The sequence below is a fragment of the Pongo pygmaeus genome, chromosome 8 (genome assembly GCF_028885625.2).
Source record: "Pongo pygmaeus isolate AG05252 chromosome 8, NHGRI_mPonPyg2-v2.0_pri, whole genome shotgun sequence".
NCBI classification, from domain to species: Eukaryota; Metazoa; Chordata; class Mammalia; order Primates; family Hominidae; genus Pongo; species Pongo pygmaeus.
In genome coordinates, this window is record NC_072381.2 from 2,629,440 (window position 1) to 2,656,005 (window position 26,566).

The window sequence follows — 26,566 nt, forward strand, 5'->3', positions numbered from 1 at the left end:
AGAAACAAATTACAATACAGAATGCATGCCTTCAGGTGGAAGTCCAAATTCCTAAGGAGGTGGGCAAACCTTTCTGAATCTGACCCTCTTATGCCTCTTCAGGACCATCTCCCAATTCCTAATGAGGCAGGCAAACCTTTCTGAATCTGACCCTTGCATGCTTCTTCGGACCATCTCCCAATTCCTAATGAGGCAGGCAAACCTTTCTGAATCTGACCCTCGTATGCCTCTTCAGGACCATCTCCCATTTCCTAAGGAAGCTGGCAAACCTTTCTGAATCTGACACACACATGCCACTTCAGGACCATCTCCCACCTGCAGAACTCACTGCAAGATATTCTTCCTTTCACTGGAGGATTTTCCACCTCTGATGCTTCCTTCTTTACCTTTCCAACCTCTACTCATCCTTCAACACTCAGAATAAAGTCACCTTTTATGGGAGGCTGCCCCTCACCAGTTACTTCACCTCACCCATCTCCAGACCCAGTCGTGGAGATCATGGAACAGGTGATAGAATCTCCTTCCAATGAAACAGTCCTGGAAGAAACGTGATTCAGCAACAGTTTGTTATTTCAGGGCCATACACGTAAAGCTTCATCATGCTTATCAAACAAACCCAAACATGGTGAGGACCTGAGACAGTAAACATTCCCCAAAATCACTAAAAAAGGAAAGGGAATCAGATCACAGATGAAACTACACAAAACCCGTGCATTGAATGTGCCATAAAATATAATCCCTGGTGATGTTTCTGGAGCACCAAAAGCTCAGTGATGCCCCTGCAGAAGGTGGAGCACCTGCCCCCATCAGGGCACAACTTCTTCTTAGAGGACCCCACTCAGGGTGAAGCAAGGGTCTTGTGAGGAGCCATTGCCTCTGATCTGGTTTGGCTGTGTCCCCACCCAAATCTCATCTTGAATTGTAGCTCCCATAATCCCCATGGGTTGGGGGAGGAACCCTGTGGGAGGTAATTGAATTATGGGGGTGGGCCTTTCCTGTGCTGTTCTCTTGATAATGAGTGAGTCTCATGAGATCTGATGGTTTTATAAAAGGCAGTTCCCCTGCACACACTCTCTTGCCTGCTGCCATGGAAGACCTGCCTTTGCTCCTCCTTCACCTTTCACCTTGATTGTGAGGCTTCCCCAGACGTGTGGAACTAAGTCCATTAAACCTCTCCTTTATAAATGACTCAGTCTCAGGTATGTCTTAGCAGTGTGAGAATGGACTAACATAATTTCCACTCACTTCTCGAGGGAAGGGTGGGTGCCAGGCTGTCACTGCTGGGTTACAGGACCTGACTTCACACCATGACCCTTTGATCCTCCAACTCTGACAGGTGCATCACAGACTCCAGCAGCCAAACCCAGTGACCAGAGAGTGCTGAGTCAGGCAGGAAGGTGCACTGCAGGGACAGAGGAAGGGAGAATGTGGCCTGGACCTCACCAGCCCAGCGCATGAAGCACTGTGTTGGGAACTGTCAGCATGCTAACATGATTGCGTTTCTACTTTCATCTGAAGTGTGACAATTCTCCTGCATTGCTCCCATCATAGAGGTTTCTCGCCTGGCCAAAGAATGTCCTAGACGTGGTTCTGGACTCTCTGAGGCCTGGGAGGGCCTCCTTTCTGGTCTGCTGAGCCTCGCAAGGGCACACTGGGTGTCTGATGCATCGCATAGCTGTAAGGGTGGACACTCTCACCATCCGAGGGGAGAGACCTGGGCACTTCGGGGCGCAGCCTTGGCTTTTAACGCTTGCTTGCAGGAGCATTTTTTTTGCATTTTTCCAGCCTGTGAATGTCTTCTATATGCATTCTATTTCCACCTTAATGCTCTGTGTGTCTAACTAAAGATGGGTGGTATTAGTTCAATTTTCTTTTCTTAAAAAAAAAGTTTTCAAGTACAGTTTCCATAAATTTAAGTGTTAAAGGCTTTAATGCACAGTCTTTGTACAGTTAAGTGCTAAAGCCTTCCCTATCCTCCCACATCACATGACTGTCTCTTACATCCAACAGACACAGAAGCAAAAGATGAGCAAGGCATTGTTCAAAGCCAGTCATCTGGGAGTGCTTCAATACCAGTGAAAATATAACTAAAACCCTGCCATCATTGGTACACTTTTAGAACATTATTCCCACAGGACTCACTTATCTCAAAATGACAGTCTGTATTTCCTTAACTTGGTGGGAGATAACAGAAAATAATTGGTCAACCCGTATTATCAAAATACCATGCTAAAGATAAACCGCCCATCCAAAAGGTAATTAAGACCTAAATCTAAGTATATTCAATTACCTCTCCACATGGCTTTTGTAATTCTGGGAATTCTGCCCTAAGAATGAGCAAAAGCTCAGCTTAGGTTTTCTCTGATACGGAGAGAGGTAGGCAGCAGTTAATATGTCTGCCCTCCCTTTCTTCCAGATCCTGCTTCTGTAGGTCACTGCAAGCTCTGCGTTGCTCCTAGTTTAGGAAGAAGGATGAGAGCCAGGCCCACATCTAGACAGGCAAATTTATAAAGGCAGCCACACTCTGCTCAGTTGATGCCTGTGTTGAGTGGAAAACACTGACAGTGTCTATATCTTTAATGGGGAAAGCTAATGATAAAGAAAGACTGCAGGCATTTGGGGATTATGTTTGTCGGAAGGGACAGCCAGATTGTTCTGTGATTCTTAAATCATAACAAAATTGATGAGGGGTGACACTCCTAAGAGTTGGCAAGATGGAGCTAAAAGTTGGAAAATCTAAATCTCATTTTCAGTGATGCTTCTGCTGTTTGTGCTTTCAAATCTATAACCATCAAATGAGAGAATAATAACTACTGTTCTTTAAAGAAGTCCTGTAAAAAAAACAAAAAATGTGATGATTGAGCCAAACACTTCTTACACTGAAATTTCAACCAGGATCTTAGGTTAAGAAGAGAGACAGCAGAAATTCCTTTTAAAAATGCAAACATTTTCCTGTGAAAGAGATATCAGATAAATGTGATTTCATCATTAATAAACAATGACGACTACTATGAGATTAACTCACTTTAAACCTCATGGTGTAAAAACACAGAGAGACCAGTCAGCTTGCTTTTGCAGCTGTTTGTTTTTCTGATTAGAAAGGTAATTCATATTCACTGTAGGAAATACATGAAGTATGGAAAGTACAAACAACAGCATCACTATTTGTTAGCTTCTTGCCAGACTTTTTGCTGCGTCTGTGTAACCTTATGTTTTTAACAAAACTGCATCCTGACCTCATCTCCAGTTTTGATGTAACATGTCATTACACATGTGGATATCCAGTATTTCCCCAGATCGTGGCTGATATTTCCAGGCAACAGAGACTCACCGACAGTGTTTCATTCTCCGGTAAAGATAGACAGAGTGCAGGAGGAGAACTCTGCAAAATCGTGGAAGAGTAATCATTGTCCTGCAAAAACATGTCCTGAGCTTCTTCAGATGAAAAAAGAGAGAGATGACATCTTTTACTCTGTTTTTACTCCTGATCTCCATTGTGAAGGCTCAACCTCTGAATGGTAACTCTTCCCTCCAAGAAATCCCCCTTCTTCCCCAGTCCTGGGTTCTATTGTCTCAGCACAGGAGCACAGCCAACAAATGACCAGAGGACAGCAATAGCCAGTGCTGTGCCTTGCATTTTCCATTTGAATTTCCTGTGTCTTGTGCCTACACTCTAACTTTCCTGCCACGGCACCTCTTCCACCTCTTTTTTTTTTTTTTTTTTTTTTTTGACAGAGTCTTTCTCTGTTGCCCAGGCTGGAGTGCAGTGGTGCGATCTCGGCTCGCTGCAAGCTCTGCCTCCCTGGTTCACACCGTTCTCCTGCCTCAGCCTCCTGAGTAGCTGGGATTACAGGCGCCCACCACCACACCTGGCTAATTTTTTGTATTTTTAGTAGAGACAGGGTTTCACTGTGTTAGCCAGGATGGTCTCGATCTCCTGACCTCATGATCTGTCCGCCTTGGCCTCCCAAAGTGCTGGGATTAGAGGCCTGAGCCACCGAGTGCGGCCCTCTTCCATCTCTTTGGGCCAACGCTCAGGGGCCCTGTGGACTCTGACTTTCCAGCCACACTTTATTTTTATCCAAAATGCTCCATGGTCATATTTGAGGAAACTCTAGGTTCTTTAACAGAAAAGTTTCCATGTGGGGGCAGCAGAAGTGAAGGAGGGATCTCTTGGAGGAGAAGAAAGACTGAACCTCCAGCCTCAGCACGCTCTGGTCCTGGGCCTCCCCGTTGTCCGTGGGTTCAGACCAGCACCACTCCACAGCTCTCCATGGAGCAGACTTCACTGAGAGCCTGGGGAATGGTAAAGGGAGCTACGGCCAAGAGCCTCAGGGCTGGCCAGCAGATGTGCCTGCTCTCTGCTCCTCGTGGGCACAGGCCATCTTCATGGGATCCCAATAAGTGCCCACAATGGCACCAGCCAGCTTTTCCTCACTTTCCTGACAACCACCACAGAAAACAAATCCTCTGAGCCCAGCCAAAGGAACAAGGCTGCCCACGACCAGCCTCAGACACAGTGGAAGTCTGGCTGTGATGGGACAAGGGACAGAGATGCTGAGGAGGCTCTGCCCTGAGATCCAGGAGCTTGAGGCCACCTGCAGCCAAGGCTGTGTCAGGAGAGCAGGGACAGTGCCTTCATGGGCCAGTGCACACACAGCTCAGGAGTGGGTGCAGACAGACCCCATGGTGGGCAGCACAGCCAGCACAGTGAGCTGAAGGCAGAAGAGGAAGCACGAGAACAAGCTCTCCACATCCCAGGCTCAAGGATGAGCATGGTGAGAGCCACTCACACACAGGAGGAGTAACAGGACGGCCCTGCAAGGATGAAGTGACTGCAACAGCAAAACCCAACCTGGGTCCCGCTCAATGCCTCATGTGGTTTGGCTGTGTCCCCACCCAAATCTCATCATGAATTGTAGCTCCTATAATTCCCACATATTGTGAGAGGGACCTGGTGGGAGATAATTGAATCACGGCGGCAGTTTCCCGCATACTCTTCTCATGGTAGTGACTAAGTCTCACCAGATCTGCTGGTTTTATAAGGGGAAACCCCTTTTACTTGGTCTCATTCTTCCTCTTGCCTGTCGCCATGTAAGACGTGACTTTCGGCCAGATGTGGTGGCTCACACCTGTAATCCCAGAACTTTGGGAGGCCAAGGCAGACAGATTGCGTGAGGTCAGGAATTCGAAACAAGCCTTGCCAACATGGTGAAACCCCATCTCTACTAAAAATACAAAAGATTAGCCATGCATGGTGGTGCACGCCTGTAATCCCAGCTACTCGGGAGGCTGAGGCATGATAATTGCTTGAATCTGGAAGGAGGAGATTGCAGTCAGCTGAGATTGCACCACTGCACTACAGCCTGGGTGACAGAGCGAGACTCAGTCTCAAAAAAGGAATAGAAGATATTCCTTTTGCTTTCCACCATGATTGTGGGGCCTCCCCAGCCACTTGGAACTGTGAGTTTATTAAACCTCTTTTTCTTTATAAATTACCCAGTCTCAGGTATTTACTCTGACCTGAGGGCTTGGTAGGAAACCTCTGGGCCCAGCAACTTTAACAGCAGTGTGAAAATGGACTAATACAATGCACATTGGATTGGCACAGCCCTGACTCCCACTAAAGGCCTGACGGGAAGCCAGTCTCACTCTTCTAGGCCCAAAGGCTATTTTCCGCAGTTTTTACTGTTCTTCCATACATGGTGTCCAGAATTCAATTAAATATCAAGTGATCTTCCCACACACAGAAAGAATAAAAGCTGCTAATTTTTAAGATAAAAATCAATCAGTAGACACATACGCAGGAATGGCCCAGATGCTAGAACTATGAAATCAGAACTGTAAAACCGAGGGTTAATATGTCAGAGATCCAATGGAAACAGTGTTACATAAACATATGGGGACCATCAACAGAGTTATAGAAATTATTTTCAAAAGGGGAATGCAAATGAATTATTGGAATAGAAAAGCACTATTTCAGAAATGATAAATTTCCTTGACAAGCTGAAATCAATACTCGTTTTAAAGTCATGCATACAGGGTTACTTCATTTTCAACAATAAGACCGAGATGAATCTGTGGGAAGGGGATAAACTTTCCAACATATGTTTCTGGAGAAAGTGAACATCCACATACCAGAAAGACAACCTGGCCCCTTGCCCTGCATCCACAAAAAACCAGCAGCTACCATCGCACCTAACGGGGAAGGACCGAATGCTTTCCCCTGAAAGACGGAGAAAATGCACATTCCTGCTCTCATGCTTTCTATTCAACATTGTACAGGTGCTTGTAGTCAATGTAATAAGACTAAAATTAGAAATAGGAATACAGATTTCAAATGTTTTAAAATTGTTTTTATTTGCAGAACACATGGTCACCCATATAAAAATCTCAATGAATATAAATAATCACTGGATACAAGGTCAATGTTTAGAAATAATGTATTCCTATATGTTAGCAAAGAATCAATGGAAATTAAAATTTAAAGAATAACATTTATAATAATTTAAAAACATAAAATACTGAGGGTCGTTTCTAAGAAAATATTTGTGGATTTGCATATGGAAAACTATCAAGTATTCATGAAAGTACTTTTAAAAGACCTAAATTAATAGATGAACCATTCATTAATTGAAAAAATTCACTTTATTAACAATTCAGTTCTCCCTGAGTTGATCCGTAAACCCAAGGCAATTCCAATAAAAATCCTAAAAGAATTTTTTTTGGCAGAAATTAATAAATTGATTTTGAAATATTTGTTTTGTAAAAGTAAAATGCTTAAAATAGTCACTTCTTATTGTTTTTCATTTTACTGATTTCTAGTTATCTACTTACAGTTTGAAAGACATGCTCTTGAATTTGACTAGCATTTCTGGTTTTCTATTGTTGGTGTGGATGAGAGCTGAGTCAGTGCCCAGTAATAACTGTGGTTTTATTTAAAACATGTCTCAGATGATACTTTGAAATAACATCTGTTTCTATCTTTCACAAAGCTTTCATAATTCTTCAGTGTCCATTAAATAAATTACAGAGTCATTATTCTTCTATTTGAAGTCGTCTGTACACAGGCTCAACCTCACAAGCTTGTATTTTGAGACTACTTGCTATTCATCTCTATTCCACTGAAAATGATTTTTGATCCAGGATTTACCACACTTTGTCTTTCTCCTGTGTTACCTTCTGTCTTGAATACATTGATTTGTACTTCCATTTACCTCAACTCCAACCATCCTTCAAAGTCTAGCTCAATTTTAAACTTTCTCCAAAAGCTCTCTAATACCAAGTCAGATTTAGTGTGCATGTCCCCAGTATTCCCCTAGCATTTCTGAAGACAGTCCTCAGTTCTGTACCCCTCACAATGGTGCGTCTCTGTTCAGTAAATACTTGCTGAACTGAATTGCACACTATCCTGGGATGAACCTGCTCAGGAAAAGATTGAACAGAGCATGAAGAACAGCTAAAATGAAAACTACAACAGGGCTTCCTTAGTGTGAGAAGCTAGATTCCAAAGACATAACAACAGATGAAAGAGACACATGAAATAGGGATTATTTGCATTCTCATTAACTAAGATTCTTTAATTCAGGACATAGTCTCTGAACACAAATAAAAGGAGAAGAAAGAAATTCCTTTATTGACTTGAGAACGTATGTCAAAGTTGCTTTTTATTTTAAGAGCTATTTTTAAAAGTTGACGAAAAAAGCATTGTATCAAACAGTAAGTTTCAATTTTGAATTGTAGAATGCTTTTAATCTAAAAAAATAGTTTTTAGTGGCATAAAATAAATTATTGGGAAATGCTATATTTGTGTGGTAGAGGAACTATTTTAATATAAGCATACTCTTTTTATTTCATCGGTAATAAAGCATATTGTCTTTTTAAAGATTATCAGCATATATCTGTTTTTCTCATTCAAAAGTAGGAAAAAATTGTCATTATTTAACGGAAAATAGCATCCAGAAGCCATTTCTATATTATCTATATTTGAAGCTGCAATTCTACGTAAATCATCTTCAATCCCCAAATACAAATGTTTGTCTAATTTAGCTTCTATGTGTGTTTTAAAGTTTAAAGTTCCTCCTACCCATCACTCGTTCTTCGAGAACAGTGATTTAAAGGAATTCAGAATAATCACAAGAGGAATTGCTCTTTCAAATCTGAACTGGAGATCTGCAGCTCAGATTACACTGAGAAATAATAGCACCAACTACATTTTTATGTATGTCGATCTATTTTCATGACTTCCAGGTAAAACATGACATGGCAGCCCACAGTGGTCCATGGAGACTTGGCTCCATGGAGTCAAAATCAGGACCTTCCTAGAGACCGTGGTCAGCATGGGGACAGGGGCTTTCCCAGTGAGCCTATGCAATTGATAGCTGAGTATTTACATGAGCTGTCTTATCTTGTAGGGTCTCAGAGAAGGCACAAAAATTGGGTTATTTAGGGTTATTTGATGCTCTGTAACCATCTTTTAAGCAATCGATTGCTGCCTCATTTTAATAAAGGTCGAAATAGAAGATGATTTTCACAGAATAAGATTTTCAGATTTAAAAGTATGACATTGAAAATATAGCGTAAAAAACAAAATTACATGTCAAAAAGAGCCCAGTTGCACATCAGATCTTCTTTGAATCTTCTTTCAGCCTTCCCTAGATCGGCTTCCCTATTTCCCACTAGAGAAATGCCCTTCTCTAGAGAAATCCCTTTCTCTAGTGTGACATTTATTTTTATTTCATTTTAATTGTATTGATAGGAAACCTGAGGTGAAAACACTTTTTTTGACTATGGTATCTCCATATAAATCATGACTACAGGTAAAATCAGCTGACTTTGGTTTGCAGCCAAGACGGAGCAGCCCCACTCCTGTCGGGCCCTCCATACACACAGGACAAGCACCAGCACAGCACACATGCGGGGCCCTGAAGGGTGGAAGCAGGAGGCACCCGGGGGTCTTGGGGCGGAGGAACCAGCTGCAGTGGATCCCTGGGCTTCCGGGGGCTTCTCACCTATCCTGGACAAGGTGCTTCAGAAGCCTCCACCCAGAACTTTCAACAGGCGTGGACCACAAGAGCTCCAAACAGCGCCTGCTCCCAGGCAGGTCATGGGGAAAAGGACCACCTCCCGAAGGAAGGCAATGCCCAGCCTGCTTCAGCCAAACTGCAACAGAACAACAACCCAACTCCGTGTCAGGGGTACGCAGCAGGGAGCGGGCCTCCCAGTCATCTCTGCTTGCTACCCCATGTCAGGTGTGCCCAGCAGGGAGCGGGCCTCCCAGCCATCTCTGCTTGCTACAGCAGGTAGTGGCAGCACAGTCACGCCTGGGGGGTGGGCAAGGCAGGGAGCTCCGAGTCCCTACCAAGGTGGGTATAGCAGGTTCCAGATGGGTCCGGGGAACTCCGAACCTCCACACCCCTCGGCAGCCAGCAGGGCTGGTTGCACTTGACTGTACCACCCTGATCACAGCAGGGTACAGTGAGGTGGAGAGCCTCCACCCACTCGAGGCAACCAAGTCACTGCCCACTTTCCCTGGGAAGGAGTCAACCCGGCCGAGGGAGGCTGAGTTTCATGCCTGGCAAGGAGATGCTGGGAGTCAAGGCCCACCATGGGAGGGAGGTGTCAGGGCCCCATTGGGAAGCTACACACACTCCCCCAACGGGACCTGCCTCTGCACCTCAACAGAGCAGCACCTGCCAAAACAGAAGATGTGTCTACTTAAAATACACTAAAAAATAGAAAATCTCAGCAAAACATAGAAATTATAACCAGAAAAACCCACAATGAAATCATATAGAACTGAAAGTTACATTAACCAAAATTAAAAGGACAAAAGCAAACAAAAAAACCTAAAAAGCAGAAAATTGCCTCACTAGATGGTCTCGCTAGCAGAGCAGAGATGACAAAGATGGAATCAGCGACTCTGAGGACACATTGAGATAAGTTATCAAATAAGCTGCATGGCAGAGAAAGGAGAACAATGACCACAAAAATGAACAGTATCTAGGACCTTTGTGTCAATTTAAAGAAAAGTAACAGGAGAGCTAACATTTATATAATGAGAATTTCTTACAGAAAAGGAGACTTAAAAGTATTAGAAAAAATAATTCCTGAAGCCATCTCAAATTTGGAGAAACATATACTCCTGCAATTCAAGAGGCTAAGTGAACCCCAGGGGGAATAAACCCCCAGATCCCGTGACAAACACATCATAATTAAACTTCTGAAAACCAAAGGCAAAAAAAAGGGAAATAAATATTGAAAGCAGCCACAGAAATAGGACATTTTACTTGAAGAGACCGCAACTTTAAATGACAATGAATTTCAATCTCAAATCAGAACAAACTGGTAGGAGAGGGTGTAACATGCTGGAGATAGTCTGAGTGATTTTTATGATGGCTTATCAACATCCGGATATACTATAAAAGCCTGTTTAAGGCATTTTTGGCATAAAGATGACATGGAAAGACATCTCCCAATATAAAAATACAGAAATAAGATAAGAAATCTAGGAATGGTGGTGTCTATTTTTCTCTCTGGGGTACTGCCCCATTTTGCTCTGTTATAACTGACCAAAAATGACCCCTAGGACGTACCTCATTTGAGACACCTCCACCTAATCCCCAGAGAATTTCACTGTGCTGATTTCTGATCATCTCTACACATGGCTACGGCCAGACATGATGCCATATTTGTATACAGTTTCTCCTCGTCCTGTGCACTTCTCTTTGTTTTCCAGAGTTTGCCATTATTCCAAAAGATAACATTGTCCTCGGCTAAGAAAATCACTTACTCTTTTTATTAGCATTTATTTATTTTATTTTATTTATTTATTGTTATTTATTTATTTTTGAGAGACAGAGTCTTTCTCTGTCACTCAGACTGGAGTGCAATGGTGCAATCTCGGCTCACTGTAACCTCCGCCTCCTGGGTTCAAGCGATTCTCCTGCCTCAGCCTCCTGAGTAGCTGGGATTACAGATGCATGCCACCATGCCCAGCTAATTTTTTTGTATTTTTCGTAGTGTTGGGCTTTCACTGTGTTGGCCAGGCTGGTTTCAAACTCCTGACCTCAGGTAATCCGCCAGCCTTGGCCTCCCAAAGTGCTGGGATTACAGGCGTGAGCCACCGCACCCAGCATTAGCATTTATTGTTACTTATATGTGCATCTTCTATTTACGAGATTATGTTAAAGATTGAAAATGTGTATAGACTACCTTGGATAATTTTTAGAATTTCACAAGAATACACTTAAGGAGAGTAAAATACTAAAATTCCAGTATTCCAGCACCAATTCAGAATACATATTTAACTCTTGTGCCAGTCACATGAAGTGTGGTCCATCCAGAAGGTATTTGATAAACCCTTTTGAATACATTTAGAACATGGTAAAGCTTTCTCTCCATCACAGGTTCATGCTGGTTGATTCAAAAGCCAGTAGGAAGTATTATTTATTTCATGATCCCTTCAAAGATGACAGAGTAACAAAGAGAGTAGCCAAATGTTTTAAAATATAAAAGTGAGGGAAAATTTGAATTATTTAACTTCAGTGAAGAAAAATTCTGAAATCCATCTAATAGAGTCATCAGACCTATAAGAATTTATATCATCGTTGAAGAGTAGCAATATAGGAAGATATTATATTCCCATGTGAAGCCATTTATTTATTTATTTATTTATTTAGAGACAGAGTCTCGCTCTGTCGCCTAAGCTGGAGTGCAGTGGTGCAATCTCGGCTCACTGCAACCTCCGCCTCCCGGGTTCAAGCAATTCTCCTGCTTCAGCCTCCCAAGTAGCTGGGACTACAGGCGTGCACCACCACACTCAGCTAATTTTTGTATTTTTAGTAGAGACGTGTTTTCACCATATTGGTCAGGCTGGTCTCGAACTCCTGACCACAGGTGGTCACGTGCCTTGGCATCCCAACATGCTGGGATTACAGGTGTGAGTCACTGCACCCGGCTGAAGCCTTTTGATAGACTTGAGACCAGATATCACCTTGAAGCCAATGTGAGAGGCTAAGTCTAGCACATGTGACCTGATGACCTGAGTGATTCTGGAGCCAGTTTTGGACCAGACGGTTTCGTCCAAGTTCAGAGTTAGAGTGACAAAATTCCACTTCATGCTTTTCCATTTTTTGTTATAGCCTTTTCCAGAGATGGGGACTCTGTTCAACCCTCACGCAAGCTCTGCCCACAGGACAGGAGGCTACGTGTTTGTGGTGCAGTCATAAGTACTGGAGGATAGGAGCTGGTGTGCAAGTGAGCACTGGAGGAAGGAGCTGGTGTATAAGTGAGTACTGGAGGATGGAGTTGGTGTGTAAGTGAGCACTGGAGGGTGGAGCTAGTGTGTAAGTGAGCACTGGAGGATGGGAGCTGGTGTGTAAGTGGGCACTGGAAGATGGAGCTAGTGTGTAAGTGAGCACTGGAGGGTGGAGCTGGTTTGTAAGTGAGCACTGGAGGGTGGAGCTGGTTTGTAAGTGAGCACTGGAGGGTGGAGCTGGTGTGTAAGTGGGCACTGGAAGATGGAGCTAGTGTGTAAGTGAGCACTGGAGGGTGGAGCTGGTTTGTAAGTGAGCACTGGAGGGTGGAGCTGGTTTGTGAGTGAGCACTGGAGGGTGGAGCTGGTGTGTAAGTGGGCACTGGAGGATGGAGCTGGTGTGTAAGTGACCCAGGCTGTGCCCATGTGCAGACTATTCTGAGAGGGTGTTCTGTGGGCTTCTCAGAGTTCACCTGGAGTGGACTCACTTTCCCCAAGAACAGCTACCTTTAAATGCATCCCTGTTTTAAACATTTGCTGGCCATCTCCCTCTCACCACTCACTTACTCTTGCATAGGGAAGCAACGGCCCACTATTCAGCCTGAACTTACGTCCTTGTTTGAATGACTTTGCTTTCGAAGGAGGCCAAGTGTTGTAAATACTGGCTTGGGGAAAAATGAAAGCAATACAGTTTCATTCGTGTTAGTCCTGCTCATCTAACTACGATATATCCTAATATTTTAGATGTTAACCAGATAGGTTGATTCTTGTCTCAATTTCTTACCAACCTCCCAATTAATAGGCTCAATTGGGAACATTGTCAGATGATTTATACATGGTGCTGAGATCATAAGTTTAATATGAGATAGGAAGAAGACAGAACATTTTTAAGCATCTGAGATTAGAAAATATATTAACTGTCTAAAAGTGATAAAAAATTATAAATATACATGAAGTCAGCTACAAAACTGTTGAAACGTGGATCACAGTTCTGGTGCTTCTGCAAAAATATAAAAAGTAATATTTCCATCAAATTGGAAAGTAAAAACCAATAAATGCCATAAACATTTTTATAATTCAGTTGATAACACTGCTTCCATCAAGGTTGCTATCGGGAGGAAGCTACCTTACTCTTTCTCAGAATCAGCCCTCAGCCTCTCCCTTAAACATTTTCAGTTTGCTGTGCTTCTGTCAGGACTCTAAGTGACTGTCTAAACTGCAGCCTGACAGCATGAGTACAGACATCCCTAGCCAAGGAGAAATGTTTCTTTCCTTCCTTCCTTCCTTCCTTCCTTCCTTCCTTCCTTCCTTCCTTCCTTCCTTCCTTCCTTCCCTCCCTCCCTCTCTCTCTTTTTCTTTCTTTCTTTTTTCTTTCTTTCTTTCTTTCTTTCTTTCTTTCTTTCTTTCTTTCTTTCTTTCTTTCTCTTTCTTTCCTTCTTTCTTCCTATGTGAGAGTGGTTTCAACTGAATAAATTAAAATTTAATTGGCATAATATCATATTCTTACTTAAATATTGCCACTCATTAGAAGAAAAGTAATCGGTATTTGGATTTAGGTGAAAAAAATTGAACCTATGGTAGCAGAGAAAGTAGTAAATGACATATGTGTTGGGACGTGAGACAAGGGTGTGAAATTACAAAGAGCTCCAACCTTTCAAAATCGGTGATGAAGAAACTGTCATCCGCTTAACCAGGAGCTCCTACCCTACCACTCACTTGTTTCACACCCAAGATCAGAGTAAAGATCAATTTCCATCTCTCTGCTGCCCACATGTTTCAGAGGTTGCCCTTCCATAACGTAACAAACTTTGGTAAAGCTACCAGCTTTCTACAACTTGGAATTACTGTTGCTTATTTGAAGAATTGACATTGTACAGGAAGAAGGCTTATCCAGCTATGTAAGGAATGTCATTGCCATTTAGATAGGTCATCCAGAGGTAGAAATTAGACATGACTCAAACAAAGGAAAAAAGTCTGTGCAAAACCAAGAAGGAAAGACAGAGGCAAACTCCTGGGATAATGGTAGACAAACCAAAATGATGACAGGCCAGAAATTAAGGAAATTAAAGTGGTACATTATCAACTTAGTTTTGAAGATAGTAATATATATATATATTATATATACATATTATACATATAACATAGAATTTAAAATAGCTTTAAACCAGTTGTGCATCATGTGAGAAAACATATCTACTGTAGGTGTGTAATTTATTATTAATTATATGTAGCTTGATTTGAAAACATACAGTCACAGTAACCGGGATAATCACCTAAAGCAGTTCTTTATGTATGGTAAATAGAGGGTTCCTGGAATACGAAGATGTTTGAAGAGTAGTTGGTTTTATTTGTTGTTTAAAGAAAAAAGAAGGAATGCATGAGAGATAATTTCCTACACTTGAAGAATAAAGTAAAGTCATTACAACTATTCAGTGCTTCCAAACATTCAGAGCTATCTCTGTAGCAGAATTCTCACTTTCTCATTAACTTGTTTGTAATGGAATTTTCATGTTCTCCTATTAACTGGCTATTAGTAAGATCCAGTATAACAGTCCATAGCTGAATTAAACTATATATAGCTTAATAATTCAGATGAATATGACCCACACAGATGAAATTAATAATCTACATTTTAATAAAAAATACACATTTTAGAAAATAAATATATGAACAACAATTTTAATGACAGTTACCAAGTCTGATGTCCATCATGCCTTTTATGTGATGCTATTTAAAACATGTCTTCAATAAATTTGTAGCTAATTTTTTCAGCAGTTGAATCGCTTATAGGAAGGAAAAAAAAAAAACCTCTATCTGAACAGAGTTTCCCAGGTGCAATAGCAATTTCTGTAAAACCTTTTCTTTACTATTTATTATGTTCAATAAGAAAATGACCTCTACATAAAAAGGATGTAATATTTGTTTAACACATAAACCACGAGCTAAATTAAATTTAACAATTGCTTTTGATTGTAAGGCTTGTGCTGATCACTGTGGTGGGCAGTAGCATTAGTGAAAAACAGCCTGTAGGCTTCATAATTCCTTTTAAAGAAATGTTTCTGCACGCAAAAATATTTTGGAAGCCACAAATCTCATTAAACTCTGAGTTTTATTCATAATAATAATAAATCAGGCTCAGAAAAGTGAAGTGAGGTGCCCCAGGCCCTGACCTGCTTGGAGCAGAGTCAGTCAGACAGGGCGCAAGGTCCCCGTCTCGGTGCGGGCACCCCAAGTCCAGGTGCTGGGAGGTTTCTCTTCATGGCTCCACGTCTACACTCATTGCATGGAAAGTCGGGGCGACGAAGGAACTGTCTCCTTATTGTTGTTTCTGGACAGCCAAGATCATTAAAAAAAAAAACAGGGAACAGATTGTACCAACAGGTTGTCATGTTTTAGTTTTGTTATTGTGCTAAAAAATAAAATAATATAGAAAAAATGATATGAAGGCAATAGAACACCACCTCATTCCCTTTGCTGTTGTGCTGGGGCAAACACTTCAAGTGTTTCTGACTCAGTTTCTCCAGAATTTACTCCCAACAGTAAATAATGAACACATACCACTATAGATAGATAGATAGATAGATAATAAATAGATAGATAGATATCTTGCTATAAAATATAAGAATTAAATTCAGTTATGTTATTTTTGAGCCCTTTTTCCTCAATTTGATTTGGCTTAGTTGGTTTTTTTTATTACCTTTTTTTCTGCCAATTATGATTTTGTCCCCATATTGTCAAACATATTATTTATATACATTTTCATATTCATTTTGCATTGTTTTATTGATAACAAATAGAAGACATTTTAGTTTTATCTTTTAAGTCTAAACGATTAAAAATGTAAGAGTGCATTACAGTACAGTAATTACATGAGTGTCGTTCAGCGCAGGGTCTAGTTTCATGCTGGGACCATTACTCCTTTGTCCATGAATTCTTTGTCAAGAATCCTGCAAACTCCAAGGTAAATGTTCCCAGCATTTTAAAATCCATCATTTTCTCAAAACTGTGCCCACTTAGTTCCTGTTCACATAAACTAAATTTCTCTTGAGATGTTTTTTCCTTTATATTGTAATAATAAAGTTTCTGTAGCATTTGTTGAACTTGGAAAAGGGATTGTTTGATTGAGGACATCACCAATATTTCTCCACTTCTGTTTTATTGAGTCAATTCCATCGGCTTCTCCATAGGTCCCTGGCTCACTCCTCTGGTCCATCACATGTCAGAGGCACAACTGTCATCCAGGGGCTTCATTTTCCTGGTGTTTTCATATTTATTTATTTTTGTTTGTTTGTTTATTGAGAGAGCACTAAATAATTTCCTCCAGAGTGTTACATCAAAGGAAAATTGTCTTGAAATATCTCACTGACTAATGGCATGGCTTGGAATAGACTACAAGGTCTGCAATTTCAGAACATTTGATAGACAGCACAGGTGACAATATTAACATACAGATCTCTCAGTGTATTAGTCTGCTCTCACGCCGCTAATAAAGAAATACCTGAGACTGGGTAATTCATAATGGAAAGAGGTTTAATTGACTCACAGCTCCACGGTACTGGAGAGGCCTCAGGAAACTTACAGTCATGGTTGAAGTGGAAGCAAACATGTCCTTCTTCACATGGCAGCAGGAAGGAGACATGCAGGGTGAAGAGGGGAGGCCCCTTATAAAACCATCAAATCTCATGAGAACTCACTCACTAACACCAGAAGAGCATGGAAATAACTGCCCCCTGATTCAATTACCTTCCACTGGGTCCCTCCCATAACATGTGGGGATTATAGGAACTACAATTCCAGATGAGATTTGGGTGGGGACACAGGCAAACCGTATTATTCAGTATAGAGCACCCTCAGTGCTCCGTTCTTTGATTCTATTGGTTCTAAAATTTATGTCATGTTCATTCCCTTAGGGATTGGTTGGGATGAAGAGAAGGGAAGAGAATTCTGTGATCCAATTTCTCTGTTTCATTGCACTTGAAAGTAGAATATATAGCATATAATTTTAAAAATCAATAAATGTTATAAAAAATTACCTGTATGCCTTAAATTCACTAAAGGAAAGAAAAGCAAACACAATCTGTCTCACTAGCAGCAAATGGAAAACAATACAAATGCAAGAAAACACCAAAAAACATTAAATGATATAAATGCTTCCAACAGAAGAAAAATTAGAGATTAACTCAACAAACAAAACCAAACTCTATGCTATCTCAATATGACACATTGAAAGCAAGGACAAAGTTGACAAATTAGACTAATGTGATGAACACTAACTGTATTATGCGAATGAAGTAAAAAAAAAAGATGAAAGAACAAAAGAAGGAAAAATATTTCTTTCCACTTAATCATGAACTAACAAAACTGGAAACAAAATGATTAAGCAGAAAAAAGAGAGTCGTATGGCAGCATGCAGTATATAACCCACAGATAAAGAAAGGACATGAGTGAATTTTCCGCACTGATACCTTGGGTGGCATGGATACAAAATATGCAAGATAAAAGAGGAGCAATTGACAGAAAAAGGAATCAGAAAAAAATAGTTTTGCTAGATTAAAAAAAAAAAAGAACTTTCAGCAAGGGAAGGATTTAAGCATTCAAAGCAAAACCAGCACTCCAAACAAAAACAAGAATAGAATATCAAAACACAACAATGAGTTTAGAATACTAGTTATCAGAGCAAACCCAACACAAAGTGAATTCACCTGTCATGATAGGGTTTGTGAACTATTTACTAAAATAAATTCTCATAAAACCAGAAAGGAAAAATAACATTGCTCCTGGAATAGCCCAGACAACAAAAGAAATTAACCAAAGAAATTAACAAAAGACAATGGTAAGTAAAACAACAAGAAAACACTTATGTCAGTCCGTTTTTGTTATGGTCCCCTCGTCTCTAAAATGGAATAACCTTGAAGGAACCTTAAACCGAATTCCCCACCTTTCTCTGAGCTGAAGATGAGGAATCCCTGGACTGTGTCCTGAGCACAGACACGTGGCTCCTCCCAGACAAAGTTTTGCTGTAGTCTACCTGATCTGTCTCTAGTCTAGCTATTTTAGAGACAGGAGAAAATCTGATACAAATTAGTGAAAAGACGTTAATGCTGGCAGATGGCTCCAGAGTACTCGGAGCTGTTCTAATACCTGTTTTACAGAAGTAATCTGCTCTGCCGTTATCCTCAGCCATTGTGAGCTGATAATGAGCCGGGAGAGCAGAACGAGGCCTGCGCAGGGCTGCCACTTCTGATTTCATTAGTCTTTCACTGCAGGCAAAATGAAGGCACTAAATGGTAAGTTAATTGTTTCTTTGCTGCTGTACCTCCCTTGGGTGCATTATGTCATTGTTAACACTGATATATTAAGATAGGCACTTTATGGTGGTTGCCAACGACACAACACTAATGCATTTTTATTTCCTCCAACTGCAAAAATAAGTTCAGCTCATTTCCCTGAGCTTCATATTGTTTTGAGGACTCTCCTTCACTGGAAATAGTAACCCTTCCATCTGAGAGAAAGGCTTGCCTATATCATAACTTCTAAAAGATCTCACTGAAAACTGCATAGACTTAGGGTTTACTTGTGTTATGAGAATAAAAGGAACTCCGACTTATAGGAGGGTGGCATGAGGAGCCTGTGGAAACAATTATAACTAGTGAAAATTATTTAAAAAATAGTAATAATATAGTTTTTTGAATTGTAGTAAATGAGGAAGCATTTATTTGAGAAAATATACGAAGACTCAGTAAGAACAGCAGGAGTCTGTTCTACTTGGGCCATGATTGCTCCCCAGCCATCCCTCCCTCACTCAGCTGGGCAGTGCTGCACTCGCAGTGGCTGGGACCAATGAGATAAGGATCTTCTTTTGCTCAGATCCCAGTTAAGGGCTACAGTATCCCACCAAAAAGGGCATGCCACCAGCATGTCTCATCTACTCAACCCCTGAGTTTCAGAGTCTAAATTACTGGTGCTCATGGCCGAGAGGTTGGGAGTTCCCTTCCTCTACCCAGCCCCCAGTAGAGGGTGGAGGCTGTACTTCAGGCACAGCAGACAAAAAAGCTGGGGTCCTGATAGCCCTTGATCCAGCACTTGCAGGAACTATTTTCTATGCCAGGAAAACAAGCGAAGAGAGCCAGAATCCACTTCCCTCCACGGAACCAGAGTCTGCTCCCCATCTCCCACAAAAGTGGCTCAGAAGAGAGGAGGCAATCCATAAGAACAGGAAGCACTAGTGTTCTCCCTACAGCAACTGACTTGATTTGAAAAAATCTGGGGAAGTTCCAGCCTAAGGGTAGTCTTAAAAACAAAGAATATTTTGAATTACAGCAAATAAAAGCAATAAAGTATGCATATGCTGCCTAGTTTATCAGAGATAACTAATATAACTATTAAGAACTAGTAAAAAAAAAATACTGTCCTCAAAACTGCCTTTGCCTGAGAGTAACATCAACAGTGTAGTAGATGTGAAGTCCCAGCTCTTATTCCCCTTTGAAAACATCAAAATACAGCATTAAGAGAATGACCAAACTAATACACAGGAGCTCTGGAAAGCAGCCTAGGGTTTAGAGCAACCAGGTGAATCCTAATCAAGAAAAAGCCATCATCAAAATGCTAGGAGGAATGTTGGAGCATTTTACTTATTCTTGCCTCACCCTCTACCTGGTGCAGAGTGATCTTGGTCTATGGGATGTGGAAAAATACTCTTATTTCCCACATTCTAAGCTGTCTAGGGACTACCTGAAGAATGGATCTTGGTATAGCCTAACTCAAATCCTAGTTAGGAAAAGTAGTGAGTGCTACTGTGGAAGCTGCCGTGAGATTAACATTTCTGGGGCAAGAGATAACTGCTGGATATAAACAGCAGAATACTCAAGGCTTAAGGAAACAGTGGGTGAAACTCTTTAAGGAAAAAAAAGACATTCAAAAGCAGCCACATGTACAGGAGAATTGAGAAAGCCACACACACAGGCCAAGGAAAGATACCTGTTCCAAAAAAGTCCTGAAAAGACTTTAAGCTTTTTCCTTCAACGGATCCCCAGGATCAGAGCAAATCAGCAAGTGCCGGCCAATGACAAAGTCAGTGTGCAAAATGTAGAAAGGGCTTTTGTTTTTCACATGCCCATTCTCCGACAACAATAACAACCACAAAATTCCAAAGCATAGAGAAAAAACGGGAAAGAAAATCAGCTTTCAGAGAAAAAAAGTAAGTTGACAGAAATCATCCCTCAGGAAACTCAAATATCAGTCTTACTCAAAAAGTACTTAAAATAAAACTCTTAAATATAACCAAAGAGCTAAAGAAAAATATAGACACAAAATTAAAGATACCAGAAAGACAATAAATAGACACAATGAGGATATCAAATAAGAGACATAAATTATTTTTTAACGGTATGAAACAAAAATACTGGAGCTACAAAATAGAATAATTGCAATGAAATATTTATTAGAAGGGATTCATAGCAGATTTGAACAGGCAGAAGAAAGAGCCAACAAACTTGAAGGTAGGCCACTTACAAGTAGCAAGTCAGAGAAGCAAAAACAAAAAAGAATGAAGAGAAAGAAATGAAGCCTAAGGGACTTTTGGGGCATGACCTAGTGGTTTAATATACACATTATGGGGCTCCTACAAGTAGAACAGAGAGCTTATTTGAAAAAATAATGTTAGAAAACTTCCCAAATCTGATGAAAAGCATTAATCTATACATCCAAGAAGATCAGTGAACTCCAAGTATAATAAATGAAATAAATCACAACCAGCCACAATATCTAAAAACTGCTGAAAGGCAAAGACAAAGAGAAAAATTTGAAAGCAGCAAGAAAAATAAAACAACAAGAAACCTCCAAGGAGATTAGGAATTGTCTTCTCATCAGAAACAATGAAGACCAGAAGGCAGTAGGATGGCACATTCACAGTGGCGGAAACAAAAAACAAAAACCAAAAACAATCAAACAAACAAACAAAAAATTAAGAATCTATATCCAGCAAAACTATTATTTAAAAAATAAGGTAAAATAAATGCATTCCAAGATAAGGAAAAACTGAAAGAATTTGTTGCTCATTGACCATTCTTACAGTAAATATTTTAAAATTTTTTGGGTTAAAAATAAGTGATTCAAAATAGGCATTTGAATTCACATTTAAAATGAAACTAAGAGAACTGGTACAAGTAACTATGTAATTTCAAAGACTGTATAAGCACATTTTGCCTCTTAACTGATAGAAAATCAATTATATAAAACAATATGCATATAATTGTATTGCTGAGCCTATCACGAAGAGAAATGCAATGTATTTGACACTAACAGCATAAAGATAGTGTGTGGGAGCATAAATGTATTGTAATAGAAGGAAATGATACCAGATGATATCCATAGTCCACTAAAACAAATGCCAAGAACCAGAAAGAGAAAATGAGAAGGTTAATGTAATAAATTCTATTAATATATATTGGCTCACCTTCATTTTCACAGTATTTTTAGTAGAGACAGGGTTTCACCTTGTTGGCGAGGCTGGTCTCAAACTCCTGACCTCTGGTGATCTGCCCTCCTCAGCCTTCCAAAGTGCTGGAATTACAGGCATGAGCCACAGTGCCTGGCTTATATTGGGGAATATTCTAAATAATAATGAACAAGACATTGCATTCTCATAAACATTTAGGATCTGAACTGTCCAGTAGAGTAGCCACTAGCTACCTGTGGATGTTTAAATTTAAATTTTATTGAGTTGATATTGGATAAAAGGTGAAAATGTATCTCCTCAGTTGTACTCAATTTCAATGTGGTTAATGCATTTCAATTGTGCATTAACCACATGCAGCTATGGGAGGCTGTTCTGAAGGTCACAGGTACAGAACGTTCCCATGGGTGCAGAAGTTTCCATAGGAGAGTGTTGTTCTGGGACTTTTGGTTCATTTTTAAAATGGAAAAAATTACATCATATCAGTTTAAATTAGCACTTAAAACCAATACCAAGGAACTGTGGCATCTGAGAAGTTTTCAAAGCATACTTCATAGTTTATAGAAATAAATTAGAGTTAGAATATATTTATATACATCAGCAACTGTCTACTGGGGTGCTGGTGCTGGCTATTAACCATGGATATCTCAGTCTGTCTGGGCTGCCATAACAAAACACCATGGACTGGGTGGCTTAAACAACAGACATTTATAGCTTATGGTTCTGGAGGCTGGAAGTCCAAGATCAAGATGCCTGCAGATTTGGCGTGAGGTGAGGGTTCGCCTCCTGGTTCATAGATGGAAGTTCTCACTTCACCCTTACATGGGGAAAGAGGTGAGGCAACTCTCTTGAGCCCCTTTTATTACAGCATTAATCCTATTCATGAGAGCTCCACCCTCAGGACCTTCTCACCTCTCAAAGGCCCCACCTTGGAAAACCACTACTTTGGGGTTAGGATGTCAACATAGAAATTTGGAGGGACACACACATTTCAGACCATAGCATATGGCAACAGGAATAGAACCACATCAGTGCAGCACAGATCTCTGTGCTTGGCCTTTTGCCTGTTGAATAATTCAAAAATATCTTCACGACAGGGGAAACACAAATGCTGACTTCAAGGAGAAGCTGAAGCCAAGAGTATTAATCACAGTGGTGAAGAAAAGAAAGATGACCCCAAGTAAGAAAGCCCAGAAAGGCACTTGCTGTTGACTCCCTCAGAAAGGACACCACGAAAGACCAAGTATCGTGTAAAGTAAGAATGAGACTTACTGCTATAAGGGAAACAAACATCTTAACAGAGTCTTAGTAGTATCTCGAAAAGGGAAAATCATACCAAGATATTTGTAGGTATTTAAGGCCTAGGTTGGGTGATTTAAAAGTAGATTATCCAAGGTCAAGAACTCGTTCAGGTTTCAGAGAGTTTATGACAATAACTCTGGGTTGGTGAGCAGAACAAGGCAGGGACTGTGGGTGAGTGGTGATGAGGAAGATGTCAGTTCTGGTAACTAAGCTGCTGACGTTATTTTAGTTACTTCTCAGCCTTGTCTTCTAGAAGTAGTATTTTCTGGAAGCCATAACCCAAGTGTATTTGCCTCATCACGGAAGTGTTTAGTGCAAAGTCCGGGAGTATCCTTCATCTCAGAGTTGTTTATTACAAGAGCATGAATGAATGTATGGTTAGACTGGAACTGCTTAACACAAGGACAGTAAGTTAGATTGGTTTCGTTCTCAAAGTTCGGCCCCACTGTTAGAGACAGTTATTGGCAGCTGTTCTCGATCTACAGTGTCGTCCAGAGAGGCCACTGCAGTAAATCCCAGGTAAGAGACAGAAATATATAGAGAGATACAAAGAAAGATCAAGACAGAGGGACGGCAACTGACACCATCACAATGCAGCTGGTGCTAATAAAAATTCATAAAACAAGTAGTCATTAAACGACCAAGCACTTGCTTTGGAAGCTGCTTAGTCAAGTGAATAATACATCTGCAGTCCACATGTGAGGAACCGCAGGTGAGCATCCCTCTAGGGCCACCTGGAGGCCACCACTGCTGGTGGGGCAGGGGTGGCTATGGGACACCTGGACAGCCCTGTTTTTCATGCAACGAGGTGGACTGCAGGTCCTGTACAGAAAGCATCTGCAAAGACTACCCAGATATTGCACTGAGCTATGGCAATCTCAAGTCTAAGTGTCTGCAGAACCCAGACCTCCCCATGATCCATTCTCAAAGAAGCTGTGTGAGCCCAGACCCCACACAGGTAAGATCTATAAGGAGAAAGATCAGCTTAATCAGACAGAGGATTGCAAAACAAGTCTGAAATTTCTGGAGTTCCATTTTATGCCAGAAAATAGAACTGTGCCTGAGTTAATGGGAACTCTCTTTCACAAATCAAATATTTTCTTAGAAACTGGTATTCAAAATTTCTTGCAAAAAACTCTAATAATAAAAGTATAAAAGGCAAACTATAAATAATGAAAGACATTCCTTGGTAAAATATATATATATGTATATATATATATACACATACATAAATATATATATGAACAAAGAGAAAGAGACAAATTTAGGGGGATTCATTAATATAGAATCAATCTGTCATCTTTTGGGATCTGATGGCAAAAATAAATAGGTTGCAATGCAGAAAATATTAAAATAAGAGTCAAAGTGCTGAGTGGAAGTAACATACTCCTGGCAGTTTTCATGTAAATTTACATAAGCAACTTCATCTCTAACCCTTAATTCTTCACCTAGATAATGGAAGTATGGGATTCACACTCAATTTATGAGTGTGAATATAAATTATAATTATAAATTCCATTCACTCAATTTATGGCTAGACCCAAAATATTAATAAATGTAAGAATTCTATCCATAACCAAAAGAACAATGATGCCAGTGAAATAAATGAGAAACATGAAATAAATTGTTTGGGGGGAAAATAAACGAGGTAAAAGCCATGATGATCAAATGTTTGGTTCACAGAGCTCAAAAGATATATAGCTTGTGATGGACGTTTGGGTAGGTAGAAGTTCTAGTGCTAAGGATATGCTATTTCTAGAAATATAGTTGTGCCTAGAAACAATGTTTGAGGCTCTGAGAGTATAGAAGTACTATAAGGAAAGAAGTATGAATCAGTGATTGATTGAATAATCCTGGCCAGTCTGCTCACTCTAACCAAGTAGATACAAGTATGCCCTCCAAGCAGAGATGAAAATAGGTATTTTAATAATTTTGTCTAAATGATTCTAACATTTTTTTCATTGCCCCCTTCACCTCATTGCAAATCACTAGTAAGAAGAAAAAAAAAGTGAGGAAGAAACACCATACCGTGTTGAGAGCTGTAAAGGGTCTGAGATTTTACTCCATGTGGAGCTAACAAACTAACTAGCCTGTCACAAGTTCAAGGATGCTGTCAGAAGACTCAATATTCCTGGGTAAGAGACAAAGGACAGTATCAACCATGGCAGTGCCTGGGCATCCCACATTTGTGTTTATTCTCCTTGCCCACAAAAATGATGTGGAATGCCCTTGATGAAACCTGTACACAGTGGGTTGCATTACAGGAGAAAATCTCAGAGAATTAAGAACCCAAATACATTATTGTGAGTGGTGAGCATGGCTGCCCTTGGCTCCCCGGGAAGACAACATCTGTATCTTCCAACACTGTTAACTGCACAGACATCCTTGAAAAGATAGTCCAGAACAAAGGGTGGTTAGTGCCTTGCTGGCAAAATGTGATGAAAATATGACACTCAATGAAATTATCGTCCAATGTGCCTTTCTCATATGAAATAGACAACACTTTAAAAATAACTCTAATTAAATTTTTATACATTCCAATTTGGGAAGCAGTGATATTTTAAATTATGGCAAAATTCACTGGATAGCAATGTCAGGGAGAGAATGGGGAGGCCATGCTGAGAAAATGTTTATACGTGCAAAAAGATAATTGCGTAGGACCTCATAAACAGCTTTTGAATTTGCCAGTGACAAACTCAAGTGTGCTATGGAAGAGTCAGCTCCTGCAACCTGGAGCAGAGGCAAGGGGTCCGTCCTCAGTGAGTGTGGTGGGTCAAATGGTGCCCCCAAAAACCTCAGAATGTGACTGTGCTTGAAATAAGAGTCTTTGCAGAGACAAAGAAGGAGACACAGAGAGACAAAGAGACAAAGAGAGGAGGGTGATGTGAAGATGGACATAGAGATCAAATCCATGAAGCTAAGGAATTCCAGGAAGCAGAGAGAGCTGAGAGAGAGATATGGAACAGACCCTCTCTCTGAGCTTCCAGAAGGTGTGATTTTGGACTTCTCATCCGCAGATCTGGGAGAGAATAAATTTCTGTTGTTTTAAGCCACCCAGGTAGTGGTAATTTGCTATTGGTTGAGTGTGTGTGTGTGTGTGTGGTGTATGTGTGTGTGCACGCTTGGGAATGGTGGCATAATTGTGGAGCATGTGGACTGAACTACTGAACTGTGATGGGATTGCAGCTACAGGACAAGGAGGTGCAATCACATATCGTTGTCCTGACTAATGGAGGCAACGGCTGGGTGTTCCACCTGCCCCTTCTTACAATAACTGTTTGGTGTCACTCTGTTTCAGGGTAATACTGTCTACAGCAGCTATTCATTCTAAGAGCTGAGTGGTGCCAAAAGTAATTAGCAATGCATTTGTCAAAAATAATGTCTCAATTCAGGTGCTAGAATTTGGCAGAGGCTCTAGGATGATGTTTTATAACAATGTGTGTCATGAGTCAGAAAACACATTGACAATGTTCCTGTTTAAAATTGTTTTTAGTTTTTTAAAAAACTGTCCCTTTAAGAAATATAATAAAGGATAATCTTATAGTTATAATTTT

General features: G+C 40.5%; 1 protein-coding gene across 2 annotated transcripts in view; it reads left to right on the plus strand.

The window, feature by feature from the left end:
• The window catches only part of LOC134740135 (uncharacterized), a 117,579-nt gene extending 91,514 nt beyond the window's left edge, over positions 1-26,065 (plus strand). For both annotated transcript variants that reach the window (XM_063669497.1, XM_063669500.1), the window contains 2 exons: positions 22,808-22,965; positions 25,005-26,065. Coding sequence is in view for 1 of the 2 variants with exons in the window: in XM_063669500.1 (XP_063525570.1) it covers positions 22,808-22,825 (18 nt within the window). In the remaining variant the exon portion in view is untranslated. The remainder of the gene's footprint in view (positions 1-22,807; positions 22,966-25,004) is intronic.
• Positions 26,066-26,566: the final 501 nt, after the last annotated feature.